Genomic DNA, 26285 nt, shown 5'->3' on the forward strand with positions numbered 1-26285 from the left:
AACAGATACATAATCCACTCCCAAGTGTTAATGGCAATTCTCTCCAGATGGGATTATGACTTCTTCATATATCTGGGGGGAGAAGTTTGTTCTGATTAAATATATTTACTAGCTGTCCTGCAATTGGCCTATACTGTATTGCTTTCGTAATACGGAAAACCAATCTTGACAAAAGTATGCTCCCTCCTACAAAGGAATCATCCCCCAGCCTTCATAAATTGGGGTGAAACCCCCAAGCTGACGTCTGTGAAGGGCTGACCCTAGGGTGGCTGGAAACTCACATGCACACCATCACTACCCCTGAGGTTTGGGATCCACCCTGCACTGGCTACCCCATCTGATCACAGCACCCTGATTTTCCAGCGGGAACCGCCCCCTCCCACCTTCCACTCTATGGTTGGTGGAAGCAGGGCTGACTCCACCCCCTTGCTGGGCATGTGACCTGGGCCTGACCAATCAGGCCATCCCGCCCCCCTGGCTGCAAGAACTAGTCCAGGAGGGACCACCCAGGGATTTTCAGGAACTCTTAGGGAAAAGGATCTCTCTTCTGGGGTTCCCAGATAAGTGGATGTTAGTCTGAAGCTGCCTGTGGGGGAAGGGGGATCCTGCCATGTCGGGCAAATCCGCCTGAGAATTAAGCCAACATGGAGAGAAACGGGGAGGGGAGATGAAGTGAGACCAGTTCTTAACATCGTTATTAGAGCACCTGGATCCAGCGTGATTAAAGCCACTTTCCGTGTTATATGAGCCAGTGAATTCCCACGTAAGCAAAAGCTTAGGTGACTTCCCCGTTCCTGAACTCCCCTTGCCAACCCCAGGTCAACAGGCATCTTCACACCCCTCAACCCCTCCCTCTCCATCCTCCCCTTTAGATGATTTTGGTTGCTGGGTGGGGTCTGCATCAAGGGGGAGCAGCTAGTCCCTCTGCCCCTAGAGTTTATTTGGCCCCCCTTATTCCTGCTGTTGAGAGAATTCCAGAGTCTCTGGAGCCCAACTGCCTGATGGGAACCCTAGATCCCCCAGTTCCTAGCTGTGTGACCTGGGGCATCTTTCTGGTCCTTTCTGGGTCTTAATCGCCTCAGCTGCGATAACACTGCCTACCGTAGAGAATTCCTGGATTTAATGAAATAAGTAAGCACTCAGTAAATTGATTAACATCACCATCACCTGCTGAACATAAACATCTCACCAAATATTGCTTTAGGATTTCATTATAATTGCTTACCATTAATTTTATTTAGACTACCATTTGCTTCTTCTATGTAGTCTAAAGAAGTCACTTCGGGCTCCCAGGGTCTCCGGGGCCCTTTCTAGGACACCTACCACCCTCTAGTCTAACTGTCTGGCTCCGGGTCTGTCTTCCACAGAATGCAGTCTCCACAAGGCATGTGGAATTTTACCCCTCTGTCCTCGGCGCCCAGCACAGTGTGTAGCCAGTGTTCACACTCAGTAAGATGGATGAGGTCATTCAGGAAGGCAGCCAGGAGCTTGCAGAGTCTAGCAACTCACACCCGCTTCACCCTCTCATCCCCTGATTCACAAACCTGTTCAGGTGGAGGCAGAGAATGCGTGGAAGAGCCATCTCGTGCAAACCATGAACACCCTTCGGAGAAACTGTGACATTTCCGTCAGAAGCATGCTTGTTCTTCATACCAGTTAAGCTGTCAGATTAAAACTGATGGGCCATTTCCTCATTCTTCAGCCCATATTCTTTCGCTACTTTATGCATTCATTTCATCCAGGAGCACTCTGCCAGCAAACAAAACTGTCAGGGGAGGAGGGGAAGAGCGAAGATGTAAGAATAATAAAAAAGAGAACATTTTACACTGAGCTAATTCTACCCATTGCCTTTTGTTTTTTGGATGGATTGGGAGAGATGACCGATTTGCCCCGGTCTGCTTTGTCCCACTCTCAGACCTTTGCCTTTTGGGATACTCCACTCCATCCTTAGTCCTGATTCCTTACATCCTTTTCTTGGCCTAAGCACCATTTTCCCCAAAATAAGGTCCCAAAAAGAAAGGGGAATGGATGCAGTGGCCATTGGGGTTATGGTGTGAGCTCTTGGCCTGAGTTTTGTCCTTTAATCCTCCCAGTGTCCCTAAGAGGTCAGTGGTGTTGGCTGTCCCTGTGTTCCAGAGGAGGAAACAAAGAGCGGCGATCCCTGCCCAGGACATAGGGCCAGGGAGAGTGCAATTCACCCAAAGGCCGCAATTTTGACCACCATGCACTATGGCAGGTTGACCAATACCACAGGCCCTGGGGCTTCGCTGTTAGGGACTGAGGAGAGGGGATTGTTAACACCCAACTCCCCTCACCCCAGCCTGCAGCCCTTCATTCCCGACAGCATGGCTGAGACTCCCGCCTGTTATCTCTTAGATTAGCCCCCAGCTATTTTTATTCTGCCCTTGCTTAGGGAAGAAATACAGATTGGGCAAACCCTCAGGCCGGGCCCCAGGGGAGACCGCCATTCACCAAAGAAGAAAACAGAGCTTATTTTACATTTTACTATCTTTTTTTAAAAAATCTTTTCTCCTTAGAAGCATCTTCAAATTGAGTCACCCTGTTAGATCCCCTCCAGCAGGGCCTTTTGGGCCCCTTAAACTCACCCACACAGTGGTGGAGGCAGGACTTGTACCTGTTGAATGAAGTACTATCTCCTGGGCTGGAGGCAAAAGGAGTCAAGGGGAGGAGCTTGGTGGAGGGAAAAGGAACCCAGGAAGGGGAAATGAGAGGATGTCAGGGAACACAGAGAAGCCTGCAGAAGCCCAGGCTGTGTGTGGGAGAGGTCAGGGATGAGCTGAGGTGAAGGGACCTCGGGGACATCTGAATGGAGATAACAGGGGGTGTCCAGAGCTCACCTGAGTGGAGATAAAACTTTGGTTTTTTTTTTTTTTTTCTATTTTTGAATTTTATCTTTTTATTAAAAAATTTTTTTAATTTATTTTATTGAAGTATAGTTGATTTAGGATGTGTTAATTTCTGCTGTTATACATATATATTCTTTTCTATTATGGTTTATTACAGAATATTAAATATAGTTCCTATGTAATGCTATTTTTTAAATTTTTAAAAATTTATTTTATTGAAGTTGATTTACAGTGTTGATGTCTGCTGTACAAAAAGTAATTCAGTTATACATATATATACATATTCTTTTTCATGTTCTAACTTTGACACTCTTGATGATGGTCCTTTAGATGATGGTGACAGCTCTGGGGACATGGATAGATCAGCTTGCCTTTGAGAATATGTAGACCTGGAGAGGGAAGAAGATCACTGGCCATCGATGATTGAACTCATGATCGATAGACTGAATCTCCATCCCCTTTCCCCTCCCTGGAGGTTGGGAGGTAGGACTGTAAGTTCCAATCCACTAATCATGTGGTTGATTCCCCTGGCAACCAACTCCCATCCTCTGTGCTTTCCAAAATTCTCCTCCTGAACATAACAAAGGACAAATCTATCCCTCCTTTATCGTAGGAAATTCCAATGGTTTTAGGACCTCTGTACCAGGAACACAACGAAGACCAAATATATATTTCTTATTATGAATCACAATATCACAGATGCTCCCACGGTAGTCCTTTGCTCTAGCTGGTCCCTGTGTGGAACCCTATTCCCTCCGCCGTCCACTCTGCTCAAATCTTGCCTGTCAATGTGGCCAACTGTGACCTCCCAACTTAACACTGCAAACCTGCCCTCCCCCATTCCAAATCTTCATTAGCTGGGGCCACATTTCCCAAAACACTTATTTTCTAACATAATGAATGACTTATTTAGTATGTTAATTTTTAAATTGAAGTACATTCAAGTATTATTGATTAATAATAGTAGTTTCATGTATACAGCATAGTGATTCAGTATTTTTGCAGATTATACTCCATTTTAAGTTATTACAAGATAATGGCTATAATTTTCTGTGCTATACAATATATCCTGTTGTTTATCTATTTTACACATAGTAGTCTGTATCTGTTAATCCCATACCCCTAATTTGTCCCTCCTCCCTTCCCACTCCACTTTGGTAACCACAAGTTTGTTTTCTAGGCCATTAATTATCATCTGCCCACCCTCCCCCCACGTACTACAAGTTCCAGGACGGCAGGGAATCTTTGTTTTGTTCACTGAGTATCCCTAACATAGTGCCTGGCACAAAGTAGGTGTTCAGTAAATACTTGAATGAATGACCCCTTGAAGACTGTTCTAATACTTTTAATTCCTTGACTGTCGGCTAAGCAAAATGGAGAATAGAAGCTTGCCTTACTGCTTAACAGTGAAAATTAAGGTGATTCATGAAATGTCTTCCAAAAACTATACAGGTAAACTTTGTACATTTGCGTGTTTTTAAAATATCTGGTATCTTTTAAAAAAGAAAAAATCCATGAGAGCATTTCATGCGGACGGATGGAAATAGTCTACACATAGCAAGACCACAGAGCAAATGTGAGTACTGCCCCCTCCTGGTTGAACATGGAGGTGTGGCTTTCTGCACCACCAGCCCCACCGGGGACGACTTACGGACCTGGTGGGGTTGCGAGATATGCTATCGATGACATTTCAAAATGGGTCACATTCAACCCTATTTTCAGACGGAGGCAAGGAAAAGAGGAATAAAGTGTCAAAAGGAGAATTTCTAGGGAGTACAGAGCCCACACATTTCCATATTGTGAGGAGGATGTTGACAATTAGTGGAAAGTAGTAAAGAAAAATGTTAAGCAAGAAAATCCTAACATGATCACATCCATCTGCTGCACTTACAGCTGGAATCTGAGTGGGAATTTCCCATCTGTGCTTTAGTCTCAGCTTTAATTTGACTATAAATAAGACACACACATGCACAACTTGCACTGAGTGCCTTTTGGGGCCAGAAGTTGTTTAAGGATGAGATATATATATATATATATATATATATATATATATATATATAAACTGTGTATACTTTAACTCAGAACCTACTCATTAAACTAGTCAGTCTGAGGTGTGCAGCCAGTCTCTTCTAACTTGGTCCCAGGACGATGTGACACTTCATAACTGAGGCCTTAACTGTTGACATCCTCTGCTCAAACAGATCTAAACAGAACTTCTGATGCCCAGGCCAGCTTTCCCTGGAGAACCTGGCTGTTTGCTTCAGGAAACCTTGGGGCCCAGAGGCCTGAAGGTGGCTGGATTTGGGAAGCCCATGGCTCAGACAGAAGCTGCACTTGCTACTTTACATTCTTGTGTGATTCTCAAATGGACCCTACAAGCATCTAGATGGACTATCACCCCCACTTTACAGGGGGGGAAGTTGAAGCTTAGTGACATAAGGTAACTTGCCCAGGGTCATGTGGTTCCTTAGTGGCAGAGCCAAGACTCAAAACCAAGTCTTTGAAGCAACGTTCAAATCCACATGTTCTTTTCACTTTCCCCTCTGCCCCCACATTACCGTCCCAGGGCTTCTGGGGCTATAAATAGTGGGGGAGGCTGGGATTTTGTGTGCGAGGTCAGCCAGGCCTTTAGCACAAGGAGACACTAACATCTCCCAGCCTGGCCTAGCCTGGGCCCTGCTATCCCCCCAGGCCTCAACAGAACTCAGGCCCAGACAGGCCCCAGCTTATCACCAGCTTCACTCTCTTGGTTATATTTAGCTCTGGACCTCAAAGAGAAAGGTGTGGGCCAGCCCCTGAGACAGTGCACACCCCCAGGCCAGGCCAGGCCACTGTGCGTAGAAAGAGGGTGTCTGCCTCATCCTCTTCAGACACTGGTGTGAGCCTCCTCCAGGGGGGGCTGGGTGCACCCTCCTTCCTGAGAGTCTGCGGGATCTTGTTCATCTTGCTCCTTGAGGGAGGGACCACGGCAGTGTCTGTGACACCCTGCATGCGGCTGTTGATTAATCACTCTTTGGTGAGTGAACAAATCAGTGATCTAAATTCATGTTCTAGAAATCTGGACATCAAGACAGGCACACGAATTCCCAGAGGGATACCTTAGAAAACCGAATGCATTTCATGCTGTTAAATAGTCAACTTGGGACTTCCCTGGTGGTGCAGTGGTTAAGAATCCACCTGCCAATATAGGGAACAGGGGTTCGGGCCCTGGTGCGGGAAGATTCCACATGCCGCGGAGCAACTAAGCCCGCGTGCCACAACTACTGAGCCTGTGCTCTAGAGCCCTAGAGCCACCACTACTGAAGTCACATGCCTAGAGCCCGTGCTCCGCAACAAGAGAAGCCACCGCAATGAAGAGTAGCCCCTGCTTGCCACAACTAGAGAAAGCCTGCGTGCAGCAATGAAGACCCAACACAGCCAAAAATAAATAAATACATTTTTTTAAATAAAAAAAAAATTTAGTCAACTTTATTCAAGGAATGGACGTGAGTTTCCATCCTCCTCTTTCTCCCCCTTTTCTCTTCCCTCCTCCAGATCTGGCATTAAGGCTGCAGTGGGGGAGGGGGACCCAAGAGGGGCATCAAATCCTGGAGGCCAGCCCGAGTGCCTCAAGTGGCAGCCACCCACAGTGTGGGACAGCTCTTGGAGTCCCTTTGTCTCTGCAGGTGTCCCGATGACAGGCCTTCCTCCCCTTGCTCTGTTCGCCCCTTACACGCCAGCCACCTGCAGAAGCTCCGGGAGGCGGGGCTGTGTCTCCATCGGACCTGCTGAGCGACTGGAGCAGACTGGGGGGCGTGGATCAGTCTGGTGGCCGGGGCCAGAGCTCAGGAGTGTGGCTGGATCCTGACACTGGAACTCAAAGGGCAAAAGCTGGCAGCTCTCAGATCTTACAAAAACGGAAAGAGCCGCTTTTTCACAATATAGAGAACCGTAGCAAGAAAGAGGGCGAGCGCAAGGAAAATGAGAAGCTTGTCAGTCAGCTCTCGGCGATTATATTTTGTGATGAGCTTCCGTCCCAACTGGATGGTCCCCGACATGGACTTGAATTCTTCATTTGCATCCAGGATAGTCCGTGAAGAATTAACTGAAACAAAAGAGGGAGGGAGCCTGACTAAGAAACTGTACAACACAGAATCCAAAGACTCTGCTCTGCCAGCTGGGTTCCCAGTAATTAACACTGTGCTCGGAAGCAAGTTCTGAGCCAGGGCAAAGGATGTGAACAGACGCGACGCAGAGGAGCACAGAACAAGGACAGGGCAAGGAGAGGCACTTCTCTGGGTCCCATCCAGCTCAGGGAAGGAGGAGGTTTGTTTACATACAGTCACAGGGCCATAACTAGGAGTCCTCCCAACATGGACATAACCAGGGAAAAGGGCAGAGGACGGTTCCTTTCCTCACCACCAATCTCCGCTTTCTGGAGGAGGCAGGCGCTGCTGAGAAGAACCCCCGGCCGCAAAACTAATGCGGGTGCCGTGGACAGGCACTGTGAGGTCTCTGTGGGGGCAGGGCTGGGGGTAGGACTTGCCGCCTGTGAGGTGCACCCGCCAGGACGCCTGGTGGTCAGATCTGCTCTTTGTGGGATCGTGAAGGGGCAGGGATGTCCTGGGTCCTGCCACATGCCCTCACACATGCCTGTCCTGCAGTCCTGGGACACTGGCTGTAGCTTTAAACACGTGACACCTGTGCTCCAGCCCCTGTGTGAAACCTACAAGGAGGCACGTGTCCCTTAAGGCTCGTTGTGCCCACATGTCAAACTAACTGGAGTGTGGGTTCCTGGACCTGACACTTGAGGAAGAAGGTTTCCCTGGCAAGATTCCTCTAAAGGGCATCACCAGAACAGCCACAGAATGAAACATGTTGTCGGGTGAGAAGGTGAGGCATGAAGGACAACATGTGAAATGTTTCCATTTCTGTAAGAAAGGGATAGGTAACATTTAATTTGCTTGTACTCTGCATGCTGGAGGGTCTCAGAAGGCTATGAAAGAAACTGGTAACAGTGCGCCCCTCTGGCAGCAGACCTGGAAGTCAGGGGCAGGGGGAGGTCAGAAGGGAGAGCCGTCTTTCTGTTTCCCTCCTGTACTGTCCAGGGCTGTGCAGCCCGGACTGACGGCCACTAGACACATGTGACACCTGAGTGTGTAAAATGTGTCCAATCCAAATATCCATGTCTCTGTGGGTAAAATACCTACACGATTTCAGAGCTCTAGTGTGGAAAGAAAAAAAAGGAATGTCAAATATCTCAATAATTTTCACTATGAATTACATATTGAAATGGTTAAATATATGATTACAATTAATTTCATATGTTTGTTTTTACTTTTTTTTAATGTGTCTAATGAAAAATTTTAAGTGAATGTATGTGGCTCCCATTATGTTTCCATGGGACAGTGTTGGCCTGGAGGTTTTTTCCTTAACCACGTAATTTATATTACCTTTTCACAAAATTACAAGTTAATTAACAAATAAAAGAAATTACCAGAGGAAACAGAGTAGCGTTTTGAAAAACACAGATTAGAGAAGAGCTAAAACCGATCCTTCTCAAACTCTTCCAAAAATTGCAGAGGGAGAAACACTCCCAAATTCATTCTACGAAGCCACCATCACCCTGATACCAAAACCAGAAAAAGATATCACAAAAAAAGAAAATTATAGACCAATATCACTGTTAAACATAGATACAAAACTCCTGAACAAAATACTAGCAAACAGAATCCAACAGCACATTAAAAGGATCATACACCATGATCAAGTGGGATTTATCCCAGGGATGCAAAGATTCTTCAATATATGCAAATCAATCAATGTGATACACCTCACTAACAAATTAAGGAATAAAAACCATATGATCATCTCAAGAGATGCAGAAAAAGCTTTTGACAAAATTCAACACCGATTTATGATAAAAACTCTCCAGAAAATGGGCACAGAGGGAATCTACCTCAACAAAATAAAGGCCATATATGACAAATCCACAACAAGCATCATACTCAGTGGTGAAAAACTGAAAGCATTTCCTCTAAGATCAGGAAAAAGACAAGGATGTCCACTCTCACCACTCTTATTCAACATAGTTTTGGAAGTCCTAGCCACAGCAACCAGAGAAGAAAAAGAAATAAAAGGAATCCAAATCGGAAAAGGAGAAGTAAAACTGTTGCTGTTTGAAGATGACATGATACTATACATAGAAAATCCTAAAGATGCCACCAGAAAACTACTAGAACTAATCAATGACTTTGGTAAGGTTGCAGGATACAAAATTAATGCACAGAAATCTCTGGCATTCCTATACACCAACAATGAAAAATCAGAAAGAGAAATTAAGGAAACACTCACATTTACCACTGCAACAAAAAGAATAGAATACCTAGGAATAAACCTGCCTAAGGAGGTGAAAGACTTGTACTCAGAAAACTATAAAACACTGATGAAAGAAATCAAAGATGACATAAACAGATGGAGAAATATACCATGTCCTTGGATTGGAAGAATCAATATTGTGAAAATGACTATACTGCCCAAAGCAATCTACAGATTCAATGCAATCCCTATCAAACTACCAATGACATTCTTCACAGAATTAGAACAAAAAATTTTACAATTTGTATGGAAACACAAAAGACCCCGAATAGCCAAAGCAATCCTGAGAAAGAAAAATTGAGTTGGAGGAATCAGGCTCCCTGACTTCAAACTATACCACAAAGCTACAGTAATCAAGACAGTATGGTACTGGTACAAAAACAGAAATATAGATCAACAGTACAGGATAGAATGACCAGGGATAAACCCACACACGTATGGGCATGTAATTTATGACAAAGGAGGCAAGAACGTACACTGGAGAAAAGACAGCCTCTTCAATTAAGTGGCGCTGGGGAAACTGGACAGCTACATGTAAAAGAATGAAATTAGAACACTACCTAACACCATACACAAAAATAAACTCCAAATGGATTAAAGACTTAAATGTAAGACCAGACACTATAAAGCTCTTAGAGAAAAACACAGGAAAAACACTCTTTGACATAAACCACAGCAAGATCTTTTTTGACGCACCTCTTAGAGTAACGGAAATAAAAACAAAGATAAACAAATGGGACTTAATTAAACTTCAAAGCTTTTGCACAGCAAAGGAAACCATAAACAAGACAAAAAGACAACATTCAGAATGGGAGAAAATATTTGCAAATGAAACAACAAACGATTTATCGCCAAAATATACAAACAGCTCATGGGGCTCAATTCAAAAAAACAAACAATCCAGTTAAAAAATGGGCGGAAGACCTAAACAGACATCTCACCAAGGAAAACATACAGATGGCCAAGAGGCATATGAAAAGATGCTCAACATCACTAATTATTAGAGAAATGCAACTCAAAACTACAATGGGGTATCACCTCATGTCGGTCAGAATGGTCATTATCAAAAAATCTAGAAACAATAAATGCTGGAAAGGGGGTTGTGAAAACGGAACCCTCCTGCACTGTTGGTGGGAATGTAAATTGATACAACCACTATGGAAAACAGTATGGAGGTTCCTTAAAAAACTAAAAATAGAACTACCTTATGACCCAGCAATCCCACTACTGGGCATATACCCTGAGAAAACCATAATTCAAAAGGAGACATGTACCACAATGTTCATTGCAGCCCTATTTACAATAGCCAGGACAGGGAAGCTACAGATGTCCATCAACAGATGAATGGATAAAGAAGATGTGGCACATATACACAATGGAATATTACTCAGCCATAAAAAGAAACGAAATTGAGTTATCTGTAGTGAGGTGGATGGAGCTAGAGTCTGTCATATAGAGTGAAGTCAGAAAGAGAAAAACAAATACCGTATGCTAACGCATATATATGGAATCAAAAAAAAAAACTGGTACTGATGAACCTAGTTGCAGGGCAGGAATAAAGAGGTAAACATACAGAATGGACTTAAGGACATGGGGTGGGAGGGGGAAACTGGGGTGAAGTGAGAGTAGCGTCAATATATATACACTACCGAATGTAAAATAGTTGGCTGGTGGGAAGCAGCCGCATAGCACAGAGAGGTCAGCTCAGTGATTTGCGGTGACCTGGAGGGGTGGGATAGGGAGGATGGGAGAGAGGCTCAAGAGAGAGGGGATATGGGCACGTGTGTATGCATATGGCTGATTTGCTTTGTTGTGCAACAGAAACTAACACAGTATTGTGAAGCAATTATACTCCAATAAAGATCTATTTAAAAAAAAAAAAAAACACAGAGAAGGGGTAAAAACAAACACTCATGTAACAAAAATCCCTCTCAGCCCTCTTTCTCCATGCCTGCTGCCATTTTGAAAACCTAAGTAAGAACCTGTTAAGTAAAAACCTAATAGGCCTTTCTTTGTTAAACTTTCTTGACAGAGAATTTTAACCATCACAAAAGTAGACAGAATAATATCATGAAGTGCCATGTGTCAGCACCCATACACATGAACCACCAACTCCCTGGCAGTCCTGTCCCCTCACGACCCCCATTCAATTCCCCCCACCTACAATTTTACAGCAAATACCAGACATCATATCCTTAATGCGCTTTTAAAAAAAAATTGTGGTCCTAAAAGACTTTTTTTTTTTTTTAAAGAAGATGTTGGGGGTAGGAGTTTATTAATTAATTTATTTATTTTTGCTGTGTTGGGTCTTCGTTTCTGTGCGAGGGTTTTCTCTAGTTGTGGCAAGCGGGGGCCACTCTTCATCGCGGTGCGTGGGCCTCTCACTATCGTGGCCTCTCTTGTTGCGTAGCACAGGCTCCAGACGCGCAGGCTCAGTAGTTGTGGCTCACAGGCCTAGTTGCTCTGCAGCATGTGGGATCCTCCCAGACCAGGGCTCGAACCCGTGTCCCCTGCATTAGCAGGCAGATTCCCAACCACTGTGCCACCAGGGAAGCCCCTAAAAGACTTTTGAATTTGTGAGTCATAAAGAAAGGATTAAGAACTGTATTCTTCGACTTCCCTGGTGGTGTAGTGGTTAGGAATCCTCCTGCCAATGCAGGGGACACGGGTTCAAGCCCTGATCTGGGAAGATCCGACATGCCCTGCAGCAACTAAGCCCATGCACCACAGCTACTGAGCCTGCGCTCTAGAGCCCGTGGGCCACAACTACTGAGCCCAAGAGCCAAAACTACTGAAGCCCGTGCGCCTAGAGCCCATGCTCCACAACAAAGAGAAGCCACCGCGACGAGAAGCCCACACATCGGAACGAAGAGTAGCCCCCGCTCGCTGCAACTAGAGAAAGCCTGTGCATCAACGAAGACCCAACACAGTCAAAAATAAATAAGTAAAAAAAAAAAAGAACTGCATTCTTCATTTTTCAATGGCTATCTCTCCTACAAAATGTACCCCAAGAATGACCCTCAACACCCCAGAAACCATCAGGATCTGTGCAGCCTTCTCGCCACTTAAATATATGGTCTGTTTCTGATATACGTGCTGGGTGTGTGTCCTGTCGCTCGCACCAGAGGCAGAAAAGTCCTCGATTCCAAGGCCAGGCCGGCTCCTCCCTGTCACGTTCTCCAAGCCCTCTCCCCAGGCTCAGGCCATGACCCCGGTGCACACTCAGAGGAGGTGACCAGCTGGTTCCGAGCCTAAACCCAGAAAATTTTCAAACACAGGGAGTGACCTTGGGGATAAGCTGCTTGCTTTCCTTTTGCTTCTGCCTGTTTTGATAGTACACTGAAAAAAAAGAGTGGTTCAAAATTACAGATAATTTTTAGGGGTGGTAATGGTATTGTGGTTTTGTTTTGTTTGTTTTTTGTTTCAAGAGTCTCTTATCTTTTAGAGAGACATACTGAAATATTTATATGGATGACGTCTGAGATTTGCTTCAAAGTAATCCAGATGGGAGCATAGTGAGGACAGAGTTGAAACAAGACTGACCAGGAGTTGACAACTGCTGGAGCTGGGTGATGGGTTCCTGGGACTCATGTACCAGGCTCTCTACTTTTGTCTCTGTGTAAAATCTTCCAAAAGTCTTTCAAAGAGTAAACTCTCTTCCTGTTTTCCTACACGGAGGATCCTGGGCAGGGCAGATTCTCTTCTGTGTTATAAGGGAGACATCATGGAAAAGCTGTTGGGGAGACCCAGATGGTCTGCGGAAGCTTCTTCTGTGGCCTCTGACTGCATCTTTTTTTTTTAAATTTTTATTTATTTATTTATTTTTGGCTGTGTTGGGTCTTCGTTTCTGTATGAGGGCTTTCTCTAGCTGCGGCGAGCGGGGGCCACTCTTCATCACGGTGCGCGGGACTCTCACTGTTGCAGCCTCTCTTGTTGTGGAGCACAGGCTCCAGACGCACAGGCTCAGTAGTTGTGGCTCACGGGCCTAGTTGCTCCGTGGCATGTGGGATCTTCCCAGACCAGGGCTCGAACCCGTGTCCCCTGCATTGGCAGGCAGATTCTCAACCACTGCGCCACCAGGGAAGCCCTGACTGCATCTTTTAAAAGGAGCTCACAGGACTTCCCTGGCGGTCCAGTGATTAGGACTCTGTGCTTCCACTGCAGGGGGCACGGGTTCGATCCCTGGTCGGGAAATTAGGATCCCGCATGTCGCACGGTGCAGCCCAAAAATAAAGAAATAAAAGGAGCTCACAGTAAAAATAACATTGGGGAGTACAACTGTAAGCTGATGAAATGCTAGCAGACTAGCTGCCAGCCAATAACTGATCATCTCTCTGCCTGGCCAGGGGGTCCCCAGAGCCCTAGATGAGAAACAGACTCCCAGGCCCCTCCTCCAGCCTTGCTGCACCCACTCTCCAGGAGACAGCCCCTGGGAGTGCTTCTGCACATTTTGATGGGGTTGTGTGCATCTTGTAGTACAACTATAAAAACCGAAAAGGGAAATGAGAGCGGCGTATCCCACTCTGGGTAAGACCAGGCTGTCAAAGAAGTGAGAAGCCACACATATCAGTAAGCTTGGGGGCGGGTGGGGGCAGAGGTGGAGGAGCCCAGGGGCAAGGGAGCCCGTATCTCTGGGAGCAGCTTCCCACTGCAGGCCCGGCTTTACCCAGCGTCTGCATGGCTTCCTCGCTCTGCTGGACCTGCTGGGACATCATCCTGCTGATCCCCATGAGGCTCTCTGTGATAGCACTGGACGTCTGGGCCAGGCTCTCTTTGGCGGTTTTCCTAGAAGTCCAGAGTGGGAGGAGGAATGTCAACAAAAGCCCGGCTGCAGGAAAGCCCCAGATTCAAATGAGATCCCATTTTTTAATCTATCGAATTAGTACATATTTTTAAATGATTATAGTCAGCGGTGACAAAGGCGTGCAGAGAGCATGCTCTTGAAGACTGCTGATTAGGAACGTAAACTGGTGCTACCTTCTGAAAGCCATCTGGCGATATGTATTAGGAGCCTTAGAAATGTTCACGCCTTTGAACCAATAATCTCATCTGGGAATCTCTCCAAAGGAAACATCCAGAATGTGGACAAAGCCTTATGTACTAACATGTGCCCTGGTGTGTTATTTATAATACTGACAAACTAGAAATATAAACACACACAAACAGGGGATTAGTTAATATAAGGGAATACTATGTACTATTAACATTTTGTTTAAAGAGCTTTTTAAAAAAAATGTAAGTCTGTGCAACGATACTAAGTGAAGGGGAGTAGGAGACTAAATTTTATGCATGGTATGATATTGACTTTATAAAAAATATGGAAGAAAAAATAATGAAAGGAGGCAATATATCAAAATGTTTGTGAGTAGTACAATTATGACTTACTTTCAGTTTGTTACTCATATTTTTATTTTACTAATTTACTACAAATAAGAATATATTTCTTTCATACTTAAAAAAATATTACTTATAAAATTAAATACTAATTTTATGCTGAAAACAAGAAGGGGTTCCCCACAGTGGGTTTTGCACCTTGCCGACTGCTCTTTATTCTGTCACCAGAACCCAGAAAGACAAAAAGACAGGTACCTTTGCCTGAAGAGGTCTCCTCCCTGGAGAAGTTCTGCTTTCTCTAGGTTGTCAATAGCAATTTTGCAAGTGAGATTTGCCTTCCTCCATGAGGTCTGATTGCTGGAATTAGAAGGGTCATGTGTGAGTTTCTGTTGATGCCACCAGGCTGTCAGTTCAAGTCACAGCAGGTCTTCCTTCCAGCCAGGGAGTAAGGAAGGCCATCCGAGTTTGGCCCAGGGTCCATTCCCAACCCCCCCACCACTTCCTCCACTTGGTTGCCCCAGCAGCTGCTCCAGCTCAGGCCCCAGCACCTCTTGTCTGGATCCTGGAGGCTGTCTCTGAGTTGTTTTCCTACTGCCCATTAACTGTCCCTCTCCCCCCAGGACAGCCACAGGGAGCAACCTGGCCATAGCATGCCTCTGTTTACAGCCCACAATGGCTCCAGACTTCAGGGTAACATCCAAACTTCCCAGCGGGGCACACGAGGCCCGTTCAAAGTTATCTCTTACACATTACTGCCTTGCCTTGTGTGCGGCTTGGTTCTGTTCCTCGAGAACCATGACTCGCTCATCTTTGTATAACCAGTACCCAGAACAACAGTTATTGGCCCATTAGCTGCTCAATCAATATGTGTAATAGGAAGTAGAAAAATCATTATAAGACAGTCTTCTTCAGTATTTCTTCAAGATTTGCTGTTCTTTGCATACCACAGACCAATCAAGGCCAACACAAACACACTGTATTAGAAGAGTCCAGTCTGACATGATTTATTTACATTTTTTACCTGATTTCCTTGCGAGAAACAACTCAAATTTGGTGAACAGTTCCCTGGAGTTCGAGTGGGGTCTTTTTTTATTTAATATTTTATTGAAGTTGATATATAATGTTGATATAGTTGATATAAAATGTGTTAATTTCTGCTGAATAGCAAAGTGACTCAGTTATACATATATATATTTTTTCATATTCTTTTCCATTATGGTTTATCACAGGATATTGAATATAGTCCACTGTGCTATACAGTAGGCCCTTGTTGTTTATCCATCTTATACATACTAGTTTGCATCTACTAATCCCAAACTCCCAGTCCTTCCCTCCCCTACTCCCCCTTGGCAACCACAAGTCTGTTCTCTCTGTCTGTCTGTCTATCTGTTTCATAGATACATTCATTTGTGTCATATTTTAGATTCCACTTATAAGTGATATCATATGGTATTTGTCCTTCTCTTTCTGACTTACTTTGCTTAGTAAGATAATCTCTAGGTTTGTTGCAAATGGCATTATTTCATTCTTTTTTATGGCTGAGTAATATTCCATTGTATATATATACCACATCTTCTTTATCCATTCATCTATCGATGGACATTTAGGTTGTTTCCATGTCTTGGCTATTGTGAATAGTGCTGCTATGAACATAGGGACGCATGTATCTGTTTGAATTATAGTTTTCTCTGGGTATATGCCCAGAAGTGGGATTGCTGGATCATATGGTAAGTCTATTTTTAGTTTTCTGAGGAACCTCCATACTGTTTTCCATAGTGGCTGTACCAGTTTATATTAGAGTGAGGTCTTTGTTTGATGGACTATAAAAAAGTTAACTGGGCTCCTCAGAGAATCAAACTCATGCACTAGAACTCTTACGCAGCTGGCTCAAATCAATTGTGCTAACCCCCGGAATATTTAAAGAGGCAAATGAGAGTACACGAACTGATAGGGTGGTTTTGAATAGCACCTCTATGTTGAAAGTGTTCAAATGAGCTCTCTGATGCCTGACCAGCATCTGCTATGCCGTCTCACATCTGATACTTTAAAAGAATCAATTACATTTTCAACTGTTTACAAGGGAGTTCTGCTGGGCCCTGCAATGCAGAGATAAATGAACAACAGTGCTTGCCCTCAGGGACTCACATTTACTGGGGAGAAAGACAAGCAAAAATATTTACTGTATAGTGTGACAAGCACGATAACCCAGGTAAGCACAAGTACTGTTTCAACACAAAATCGCCAAAGTGTTAATTTACTGCTTTCTCTCCTCTACCCTGGAATTGCAAATCCTGAATGGCCACTCGCAACTTTAAACCCATGCTGAGGTGGTTTTGCTGGTGTAACTTGCTAGATTTTACACAAGGGTCCTCTTTACTCAATGTTTATAATCTGAGTCCCCATGGTGGCCTAGGGAAAGGAAAGCCATCATGACACAAAGTCTCACTGGTCCCCACTCACACATCCCTCCCTCCGCACAGGAGCCTCTACCACGCCCATGTCTTTGTCAGTCCCTATCCTCCTGATGGCTGGGCATTATAAACAGAGCTGCTGTCAGCAAGGATGATGCTGGAGAATTACTCAAATCAGAAGCAAAGCCATAGACAAATACAGATGTGACAGTTAGTCCAATTAACAAGGACGAAGAGAAAACCTACAAGGATGGTGACATTGATAGGGACTTCAAAAGAGAAGGATATGGCTACCAGGGGCTTGGAAAAGTTGATGGGGCCCTCAAATATTTTTGCAATAACAACCCTCTTTTTGATTGTGGTGCAAACATCAAATGTGAAGGGTCAGGTACAGTTTCATGCTATCAGACAATTTTGTTGGATAAGTCCCCCAATTTCAATACCAAGAAATAGCACATACCTTCAGTTATATAATCAAGGATTAGCATATAGCTGCAATGAAAACCTCAATTTTATTTAACATAAGCTTATTTACATTTTTTTTTTCATTTTTTAAAATAAAGTCCCATTCAAAACTTTCTACATTTTGGTCCGTCTTAAGTAGGTTCACTTTCAATGGACTTTTTAAGATATCAATTCTCTTTAGATTAAAAAAGACCTTGTATTACTGGGACTTCCCTGGTGGTCCAGTGGTTAAGACTCCCTGCTCCCAATGCAGGGGAACCGGGCTCAATCCCCTGGTTAGGGAACTAGAGCTCACCTGCTGCAACTAAAGATCCTGCACGCACCAACAAAGATCCTGCGTGCTGCAACGAAGACCCGGTGCAGCCAAATAAATAAATTTTTTTTTTTAAAAAAAAGGGACCTTGTATTACAAAAGTAACCATTTTTTTTGCTTTTTTAAAAATATAAAATACAGTATAATGTTAAATACGCTTTTGTAAACTACGCACAGTCTCACTTACCCAACAGCCCCTGCTTGCCCCCCAGCTTTGAGAATTACATCCGGTCTGTGTATAAATGGCACAACTGAGTCATTAAGCTAGGTTTATTAGGCAAACCCTGGCACAAGCCTCACAGGCAGCAAGCAACCCAGCCAAGGTCACTAGCAGGAGGCCAGGCTCTACCTACCTGAGCATCTGCTTTTTGTGATTCTCCACTTCCTGGAGCAGAACTTGCTTCTCAGACTCTTTGTCTTGCTCTTTAGCCGACTGCTCAAGCTCCTGTGGGGGGAAAACAGCTCTAAATTAAAATGACTTTAAAAGCTCATACAAAACTGGAGAGCACTTCTATTATGCAACAGCACTTGAAAACCCTCCTAGGGACTTCCCTGGTGGTCCAGTGGTTAAGAATCTGCCTTCCAGGGCTTCCCTGGTGGCGCAGTGGTTGAGAGTCCACCTGCCGATGCAGGGGACAAGGGTTCGTGCCCGGGTCCGGGAAGACCCCACATGCCGTGGAGTGGCTTGGCCCGTGCGCCATGGCCGCTGAGCCTGAGCGTCTGGAGCCTGTGCTCCGCGACGGGAGAGGCCACAACAGTGAGAGGCCCGCACACCGTAAAAAAAAAAAAAGAATCTGCCTTCCAACGCAGGGGACGCGGGTTTGATCCCTGGTCGGGGAACTAAGATCCCACATGCTACAGGGCAACTAAGCCCGCATGCTCTAGAGCCCGCGCGACATAACTAGAGATCCCATGTGCTGCAACTACTGAGCCCGTGCCCCACAACTAGAGAGAAGCCCACATGCCTCAGCTACAGAGAAACCCACATGCCTCAACTACTAAGCCCGCAAACTCTGGAGCCTGCGGACAGCAATGAAGGGCCCACGTGCTGCAACGAGAGATCCCACATGCCACAACTAAGACCTGATGCAGCCAAATAAATAAATATTAGAAAAAAGAAAACCTCCCTAGAACAGAAGACTTAGGAATGCCAGTTCACATACAATAAACATCCTTTTACATAGATAGCTCAGTCTGCAGGAAGTAAGGAGCATCCCCAGGACCACAAAACAAGAAGGGAACTAAGAGCCAGAGCGGTCTTCCTGTGAGGGATGTGAGGCTGCCCTGGAGCAGGAGATATGCTTCTCTAATCTAGGGCATGCCTGAAAAGAAAAGGAAAAAAATACAACTATATAGGAGCCTACAGATTCCACTCTGAAATATGATGGAAATACCACTACTGTTGCTTCATGCTTACTCTCAATCTCTGTACATATTTCATTTTAGACTGGCGGCAAAGAGGGTTTTAAAGTCCATGTGGGGGGACTTCCCTGGTGGCACAGCGGTTAAGACTCCACGCTCCCAATGCAGGGGGCCCAGGTTCAATCTCTGGCCAGGGAACTAGACCCTACACGCGTGCCGCAACTAAGAGTTCACATGCCACAACTAAGGAGCCGGCGAGCAGCAACTAAGGAACCCACCTGCCACAACTAAAGAGCCCACCTGCTGCAACGAAGATGCAGCACAACCAAATAAATAAATATTTTTAAAAAAACAGAAAAAAATAAAGTCCATGTGGGGACAGAAAATGAAGCCTTGGCCATTTGAGGCCAGGAATTGGAATGGAGAACACCACAAAGCCAGGACCACAAAGGGATACACCCTCAGTGAAAAGGTGAACTAGGAAAATGTCTGTCAACCAGCACAGAGAAAATGTGGAAGCTTGTCCTTTTTTGCTGTGGGGTCTGGCTAGAGGGATACAAAATACCTTCCCTGAGAATATATAACCATGGAGCTACCCTCACACTGATCTAGGATTCAAATTCATACTCCCTGAGTGGTTTCAGAAACTCCACGAGGAGAAATGAACACAAAAGTGCTCCCAGACTTGTGCTAATCCTAGGAGACCTGGCAAAAGCAAATGCAAAAACCTTTGAAGAGACTTGCCTTCAACTCAGGCCACACAAAAGTCCCACCAGGAAGGGCTTCTGAAGAGGAGTACTCAGAGCCCAAAATAACCAAACACCAGGACCCAACCGTCCACCACAGTGAGGGACAGCAGACCTAACAACCAGCTGTCTGAGACCCCCAAGAACTTCAGATGATGGCACTATCAGACAGACTATAATTAAAGATGTCAATATACCTTGAGTCTCATGTCTTTTTTTTTTTTTTTTTTTTTTTTGCGGTACGCGGGCCTCTCACTGCTGTGGCCCCTCCCGCTGTGGAGCGCAGGCCCTGGACGCGCAGGCTCAGTGGCCATGGCTCATGGGCCCAGCCGCTCTGCGGCATGTGGGATCCTCCTGGACCGGGGCTCGAACCTGCGTCCCCTGCATCGGCAGGCGGACTCTCAACCACTGTGCCACCAGGGAAGCCCTCATGTCATTATTTTTTTAACTGAAGTATAGTTGATTTACAATATTGTGTTAGTTTCAGGTATATAGCAAAGTGATTCAGATATATATATATATATTCCAATTCTTTTCCATTATAGGTTATTATAAGATTTGAATATAGTTCCCTGTGCTGTACAGTAAATCCTTGTTGTTTAACTATTTTCTATATAGTGCTGTGTATCTGTTAATCCCAAACTCCTAATTTAGCCCTCCACCACCCTTTCCCCTTTGTTAACCATGAGTTTGTTTTCTATGTCTGTGAGTCTATTTCTGTTTTTGTAAATAAGTTCATTTGTATTATTCTTTAGATTCCACGTTTAAGTGATATCATATGATATTTGTCCGTCCCTGTCTGGTCATGTCATACTTTTGGCTTTCAAATTAAAACAAGTTCCAGTTTTAATCAAGCTATTGATGCAAAAACATAAACTATTAGCTCATTTATATACTAATTTATTTATTTATATGCTTGTTTATACATTAATAAATGTTTGGAGATGCAGATTAAAACTGGGATGGAGTCAATATTCATTGACCATGTGCAAAATTATTAGGGCCTTACTAGGTGCCAGGGGTAGACTGGTGCTTGAAGAGCTGATGATCGGGAGGGAGGGACATAACAAATGTGTAAATGTACTGAGGTTATCTTACTTAGTGAAGGACATAAACACTGGGTGAGCACACAGAAACTTAAACAGAAAGAACAAGGAAATACTTATACTTAAGGTGGTGAGTGTGGTTGGAGAGCTGAAGTCATATGAGTTGAAAAAAGGTCTTTCATGGAATAAATTTGCTTTAAAAAGCAAAAAAACAGTCCAAATAAATGCCCTTTGACAGAGAACAGGCCAAAAATAAACTATGACTATAAAAAAAGAATGAGGAAGCTTCCCAATACTGACATGGAAAGATTTCCAATACATATTCAGTTTAAAAATGGTATTGAAATACCATTTTTAATATGCTACCTTTTAGATGAGAAATGGGAAAGAAATAAGAAAACATTTGTCTTTTTTAGTATCTGAGTAGAGAAACTATGGAAAGATACATAAGTAACATATAAGAGTGGTTACCTATTTGGAGGAGGGGAACAGAGAACAAATAAGGAGGCACACCTAAGATTTTCACTGCACTTTTTCCTGCCTGCCAATATTTACACACATATACGCATATATAAAAAACATGTGAAAGTAACAGGCTTTCTAAATTAAAAAATTAAAATGATTAAATCAGCACTAGAGATGGAGGTGGAAAGAGATCAGCCAGGTTCAGTGACATTGCTGAAATCTTCAAGTGAACTCCTTTGACAAAAACTGCATATTGCCAAAATTGCCCTTGAAAATCCCTTAGGAAGCAATGCACAGGACACAGACATCCTGTTTTTCAGGGTCCAAACTGCCAGTTTTTCTATCATCTTTGGAACAGACTGTCTTCTTCTGGTAAGCAAAAACAGGGTTATTGGCTGGCATTTGGGGCCATGTCATAAAGAGAGCACAAGTCTTTAAATCCAAGAACCATATGCAGCGAGACCAGGTGCCCCAAGACCCAGACAGGAATGGCCAGCTCCATGCCACCCATCTTACCCTCACTCAGGGCACAGCACAGAAACACCTATGCTATTCAGACTGCTACTTTTCTCATTCTATTGTTTTTGGAGACAGCACATATACCCTAGTCGAATTCAGGACTGTTACATATGCATATGATGTGACTGGAGACTACAGAAACAGAGAGGAAGAGGCTGGGCAAAGTGACAGCACGGAAAAAAAAACCAGGGGACACTGGTAATGGATTGAGGTGGATGGGTTGGAGAGAGTGGTAGAGAAAAGAAAGTAATGCAAGTGATCTCAGAGTTTTCAAGTTGAAAAATTCCCAGGACAATGGTGTCCCTACTATCTACCTGTAACATAGCTGGCAGTGCTGTGCATTCAGAAGTCCCTCATCTCTACCTGGATAGCAGGTTAGTACAGTTACCTCCACTGTCTAAACGTTTACTACTCCCATCTGAACATTTACTGAAGGACCTGGACAGCTCTCGAGCAGAGGTTAGTCCCAGTTCCAAGCCCCATTCATCGTTACCCAGTTTCAGCATCCCAGCTCTGCAGACACTCACCTGTATTCTGTGCCGCAACTGTTGAAACTTCTCTTTCACTTTAGTATTCAGTTCGGTAAGTGCACTTAATGGCCCTGAACAATCTCCAATATCCTAGGAGACATTGAAGAGATGAAGAGGTCTTTCTCAAGACAATGCAATGAAATGACACCAGCTGTACAGTGAAAGAGTTGGCTTACAGCACAACTAAGTTTGGCCTACTGACTGTAATTCATCCTGATCTTTGCTGTTTACCTCTGCAACACAAGCAAAAACATTATAATTTACATTTTCTCATCCCTCTTTAGGTTAATTCTGACCAAGCAACATAAAGGCATAGATAGAAACAAAATTGTCTTGACTTCTTAGTTCCTGAAGCTTAACAAAATGCCACCCAGTCACTATGAAAGACTTAAAGCAGCTTATACACCTGACAAGAATAAACATCCGAAAGAGATACTATAACTTTAGATCTTTCCAACTTGAAAATCAGGATGCTAAATTCCTGGCATCATATGCCAAGATTAACTTCTCAATCTAATTTTACAAACCATCTATTATAAATCACACTGTTTATAGACATGTTTGAAGGTAGATTTAGAATTTGTTTCTGGACATTCAAAATTACCGGGGCCAGGTTTTTTGTTTTGGTTTTTTTGGGTTTTTTTGCAAAAGGGCGGAGCTGGTTTTATTCAACAATCTCATTACAAAAATAACCAAAATGTATGCAGCAGCGGAATTAGGAAGGACCCTGCCTGACTTCTGCAAGAGTGGGCAGCCCCCTTTTCCCCACAGCCCTGCAGGGGCAGCCAGCTAGCGCAGAGAGCCTCAGGGCAAGATAGCGGGCAGAGCTCTGCATGGGGGCCTGGCCTTGGCTAGTACTGTCCACTCTGAGCACTTCCATCCTCCCCGCCATTGTAAACACCATGCTCAGGTCAGGTCTCCCAATGCTGGGCATCAACCCTGCCCCGCTGTTAGGTCCTCAACAGGACAAACTATCCTGGAAACTTCCTTCCATCCAGCCAGCCAGGAAGGTAGCAAATAAGGGGTGACGACTCGAGGAAGGATGGGCCACCCCAGCATGGTTGGGGGCACTGCTCTCCCCCAACACTCCTAGGTGGGCTGTCCCTGGGCTGAAACAGTTCCCAAAGAGGCCACGGCGGCTCCCCAAGGCTGAAGGGAGTTGAGGCTGTGGTGGGCCCAGAGGGGAGCACTGGATTTCATTCCTAAGACCCTAGAGGCCCGGGGAGGGGAGCCCTGGGAGGCTCAGGCGTGCTCCATGGGGCCGGGGCCACCGGTGTGGGAGTGGGCAGGGGCTGCAGCCCGCAGGGGGCCAGCACTGGGCTCTGGGGATGCCGGCAGAGGGCCTGAGAGGCCGTCAGTGGAGTCTGTGTTGAGGTCCAGCCTCCAGTAAGCTTCACACAGAGGCAGACCATTAGCTTCGCAAAGACTTGAGCTAGACGAGTAATACTCCTCCTCCAGCTCGTAGAGGTCTATGGAGACCTCATCCCAGGGCCAGGATTTAAAGCAGGCCCTAGAGCCAGATTATGTGGATTCAAATTCTGGTTGTAGCAGTTTATTAGCTGTGTAACCTTGAAAGTTAGAGTCCTCTGTGCCTCAGTTTCCTCATCACAACATACCCACTTCACAGACCAGGTACCTATGTAAAGGGCTTAGCAGAGGAGCTGGAACACAGTAAGAGTATGCTAAATCTAGCTATCATCAATTGCTCTCATCATGAGAATGCAAATGTTGGAAAGTGCAAAAGGGCGCTTAAGCAATTTAGATTATGTGAAAAGGCAATTTCATCTGTTCTGAATCTTAAATTTATTTTTCTAGAATTGGTCCAGATGTTTTGTAGTTTACACATGGGAAATGTGAAGTTCAAGAAGTTTAAATGTTTGCATCAAGTTGCCTCACTTGTTCTCTGGATTACTCGTTAAATCACAGTCCTTGCAACATATAATAAGCTATTAATTTGGTTTATTTTGCATCTGATTTCCGTGGGTAGCCTTACTTTCCTTCACCTTTTACGACAGCTAGTTGCAAACTCTGAGTCTACATCGAATGTTTAGTAACATTTGTTGGAAATGGAAACGATCTGCCTAAAAGGAAGGTTTTAAACTTTTGGTTTCTTTTTGCTAAACTCAAGGAACCATTTCTACATTTCTAACTCTTGCCTATGCCAATTGGTTTACTGCAATACTACCTTCTACCCTTAAAATTGGCTTAAGGCAAAGGACCTCAATTACCCCATCTGTTAAACGAAAGAGTAGACTCTTAAGTCTTTTCTACAGACTGACTTTCCCTGTCCGGGTCCCAGTTTTGCCAGTATCTGCTTTCTGATCCAGGCAGACTCGATTTCCTCATTTACAACAATCTCAACTACGGTCCAGGTGACGTTCGTTTCACGTAACGAACGGTGCCTCCCATGCCAGGTGGCCTTTGGTGCCACGGGGCATCGGACCCAGGGAGCTGGCCAGCAGGGGGCGAGGCTAATGGCTTCCAGGACGCTACCAAAGGATGGAGAGGACGGTGCGAGAAGGCGGGGCCAAGCAGGATGACAGGTAAGCTTTGAGGCTGTCGTGGGGGCGAGGCGACGGCCAGAGGTGTGTAGGGGAGGGGCCACAAAGGGGAAGGCTGGTCGGGGCTGAGGTGGAGGGGGCGTCCCGGAAGAGGGCGAGCCAACGGCAGCCAGATGGAGTATCAAGGCCAACGGTCAAGGGGACGAAGGGGACGGGACCAAGGGGGAAAAGCTCGGGAGTGAGACCGCCGAGCTCACAGAAGGCCAGTGGATCTTGGGTTTAGGGCTACTGGACCCCGGCGGGGGTCCCGGGCATTAGTACCTGGATAAGCGCCTTCACCTCCAGGTCGAATTTGACAATCTCTTGGTTACAGATCCTGACGTGGACGTCTTGGGGAAACGCCATGTTGGGAAAGCCGGCTACGGGCTGCCGCGGTGCCCAAATTCCAACGCGTTTTTGCACCGGCTTCCTTCTTCCCCGTCGGGTTTTGCGGCAGCGACCCCTAGAGACCGGCCTGCGGCGAGCGAGGGTGGTAGCGCCGAGTCGTGTGGACTTTTCCTGACTCGTGGGAAAAATCAGTCGGCCCCTTGGTGTGGACCTGGTAAGACGGAGAGAAAGAGAGGAGGGAATTATCAGCAACGCTTTAACAGGGGCCTCTCCCCATCTTCCGCCCATCAGTCACTCTAATGACTGCATATTTTTTGCATAGAGGGGGGAAAAAAACTGGAGGAAAAGTATCAATTGGGATGTCTCTGGAAGGTGGAATTAACAGTTTTTTATATTTCTTTAAACTTTCTTGTATTTTTCATATTTTCTACAGTGAATATAAATTGTGGAGTGAAAGAAAAAAATGACAAATGTTATCATTACTTTTTTAAATGTACGGAATTCAAAGCAGTTTGCTAGGGTACTTCCTGTCAGTCCAGCCCACGGTCCAAGGGATCTTCCTAAAACGCACAACTGATCAAGTCACATTCCAGCTTACACCCCTTCACTGGCTCCTGGTGGTTGCCTTTTGTGTACAATTGGATTTAATAAATTTACCTCGCTGGAGTAGTTTCGATGGAAATAATTAAGAACAGACCCTCAACAGATGGAGGCTCTTTCATTGAATTTTTATTAACTAGTCCAAATTTCTTAGCTGAACCTCAAGGGCATCAGGTACCCCACACAGCCCTGTCTCCTTCCTGGATTCTTCAAGCTCTTTTTGGATCTGTAGCCTTGGAGGGAACACCCTCCCTTAAGGTGTTCATCACCCCACTGCACCTAATAAACAGGCTGTATATTGCAGGCTTGGGCATCTGCCCTGGCTTGAATCCTGCTTGACAACCCACTTCACATCTCTGTGCTTCAGAGGCTAAATGCTGGT

At 44.9% G+C, this 26285-nt stretch overlaps 2 protein-coding genes across 2 annotated transcripts in view; both read right to left on the reverse strand.

The window, feature by feature from the left end:
• Positions 1 to 6283: 6283 nt before the first annotated feature.
• BNIP1 (BCL2 interacting protein 1) lies at positions 6284 to 25418 on the reverse strand. The gene is made up of 6 exons (XM_027084281.1): positions 25238 to 25418; positions 22413 to 22505; positions 18101 to 18192; positions 14814 to 14915; positions 13891 to 14009; positions 6284 to 6951 (listed from the first exon to the last, which is right to left on the reverse strand). The coding sequence occupies exons 1-6, from the start codon at positions 25319 to 25321 to the stop codon at positions 6755 to 6757; spliced, it is 687 nt and encodes a 228-aa protein (XP_026940082.1). The 5' UTR covers positions 25322 to 25418; the 3' UTR covers positions 6284 to 6754.
• Positions 25405 to 26285, reverse strand: part of CREBRF (CREB3 regulatory factor) — a 65573-nt gene continuing 64692 nt past the window's right edge. The window contains exon 10 of the mRNA XM_027084278.1: positions 25405 to 25514. The gene's annotated coding sequence lies outside the window, so the exon portion shown is untranslated. The remainder of the gene's footprint in view (positions 25515 to 26285) is intronic.

The sequence above is a fragment of the Aethalodelphis obliquidens genome, unplaced genomic scaffold (genome assembly GCF_003676395.1).
Source record: "Aethalodelphis obliquidens isolate GAN/ISIS:26980383/991018 unplaced genomic scaffold, ASM367639v1 scaffold52, whole genome shotgun sequence".
Classification (NCBI taxonomy): Eukaryota; Metazoa; Chordata; class Mammalia; order Artiodactyla; family Delphinidae; genus Aethalodelphis; species Aethalodelphis obliquidens.

Bases quoted from the DNA above. Each gene is read 5' to 3' on its own strand.
- BNIP1 (XM_027084281.1), bottom strand. From the start codon at position 25,321: ATGGCGTTTCCCCAAGACGTCCACGTCAGGATCTGTAACCAAGAGATT. The intron at 18,193-22,412 runs GTGAGTGTCTGC...TTCCCCCCACAG, and splicing joins AGTTGCGGCACAGAATACAG to GAGCTTGAGCAGTCGGCTAA. The intron at 6,952-13,890 runs GTAAAGCCGGGC...CTTTTGTTTCAG, and splicing joins GGAAGCCATGCAGACGCTGG to TTAATTCTTCACGGACTATC.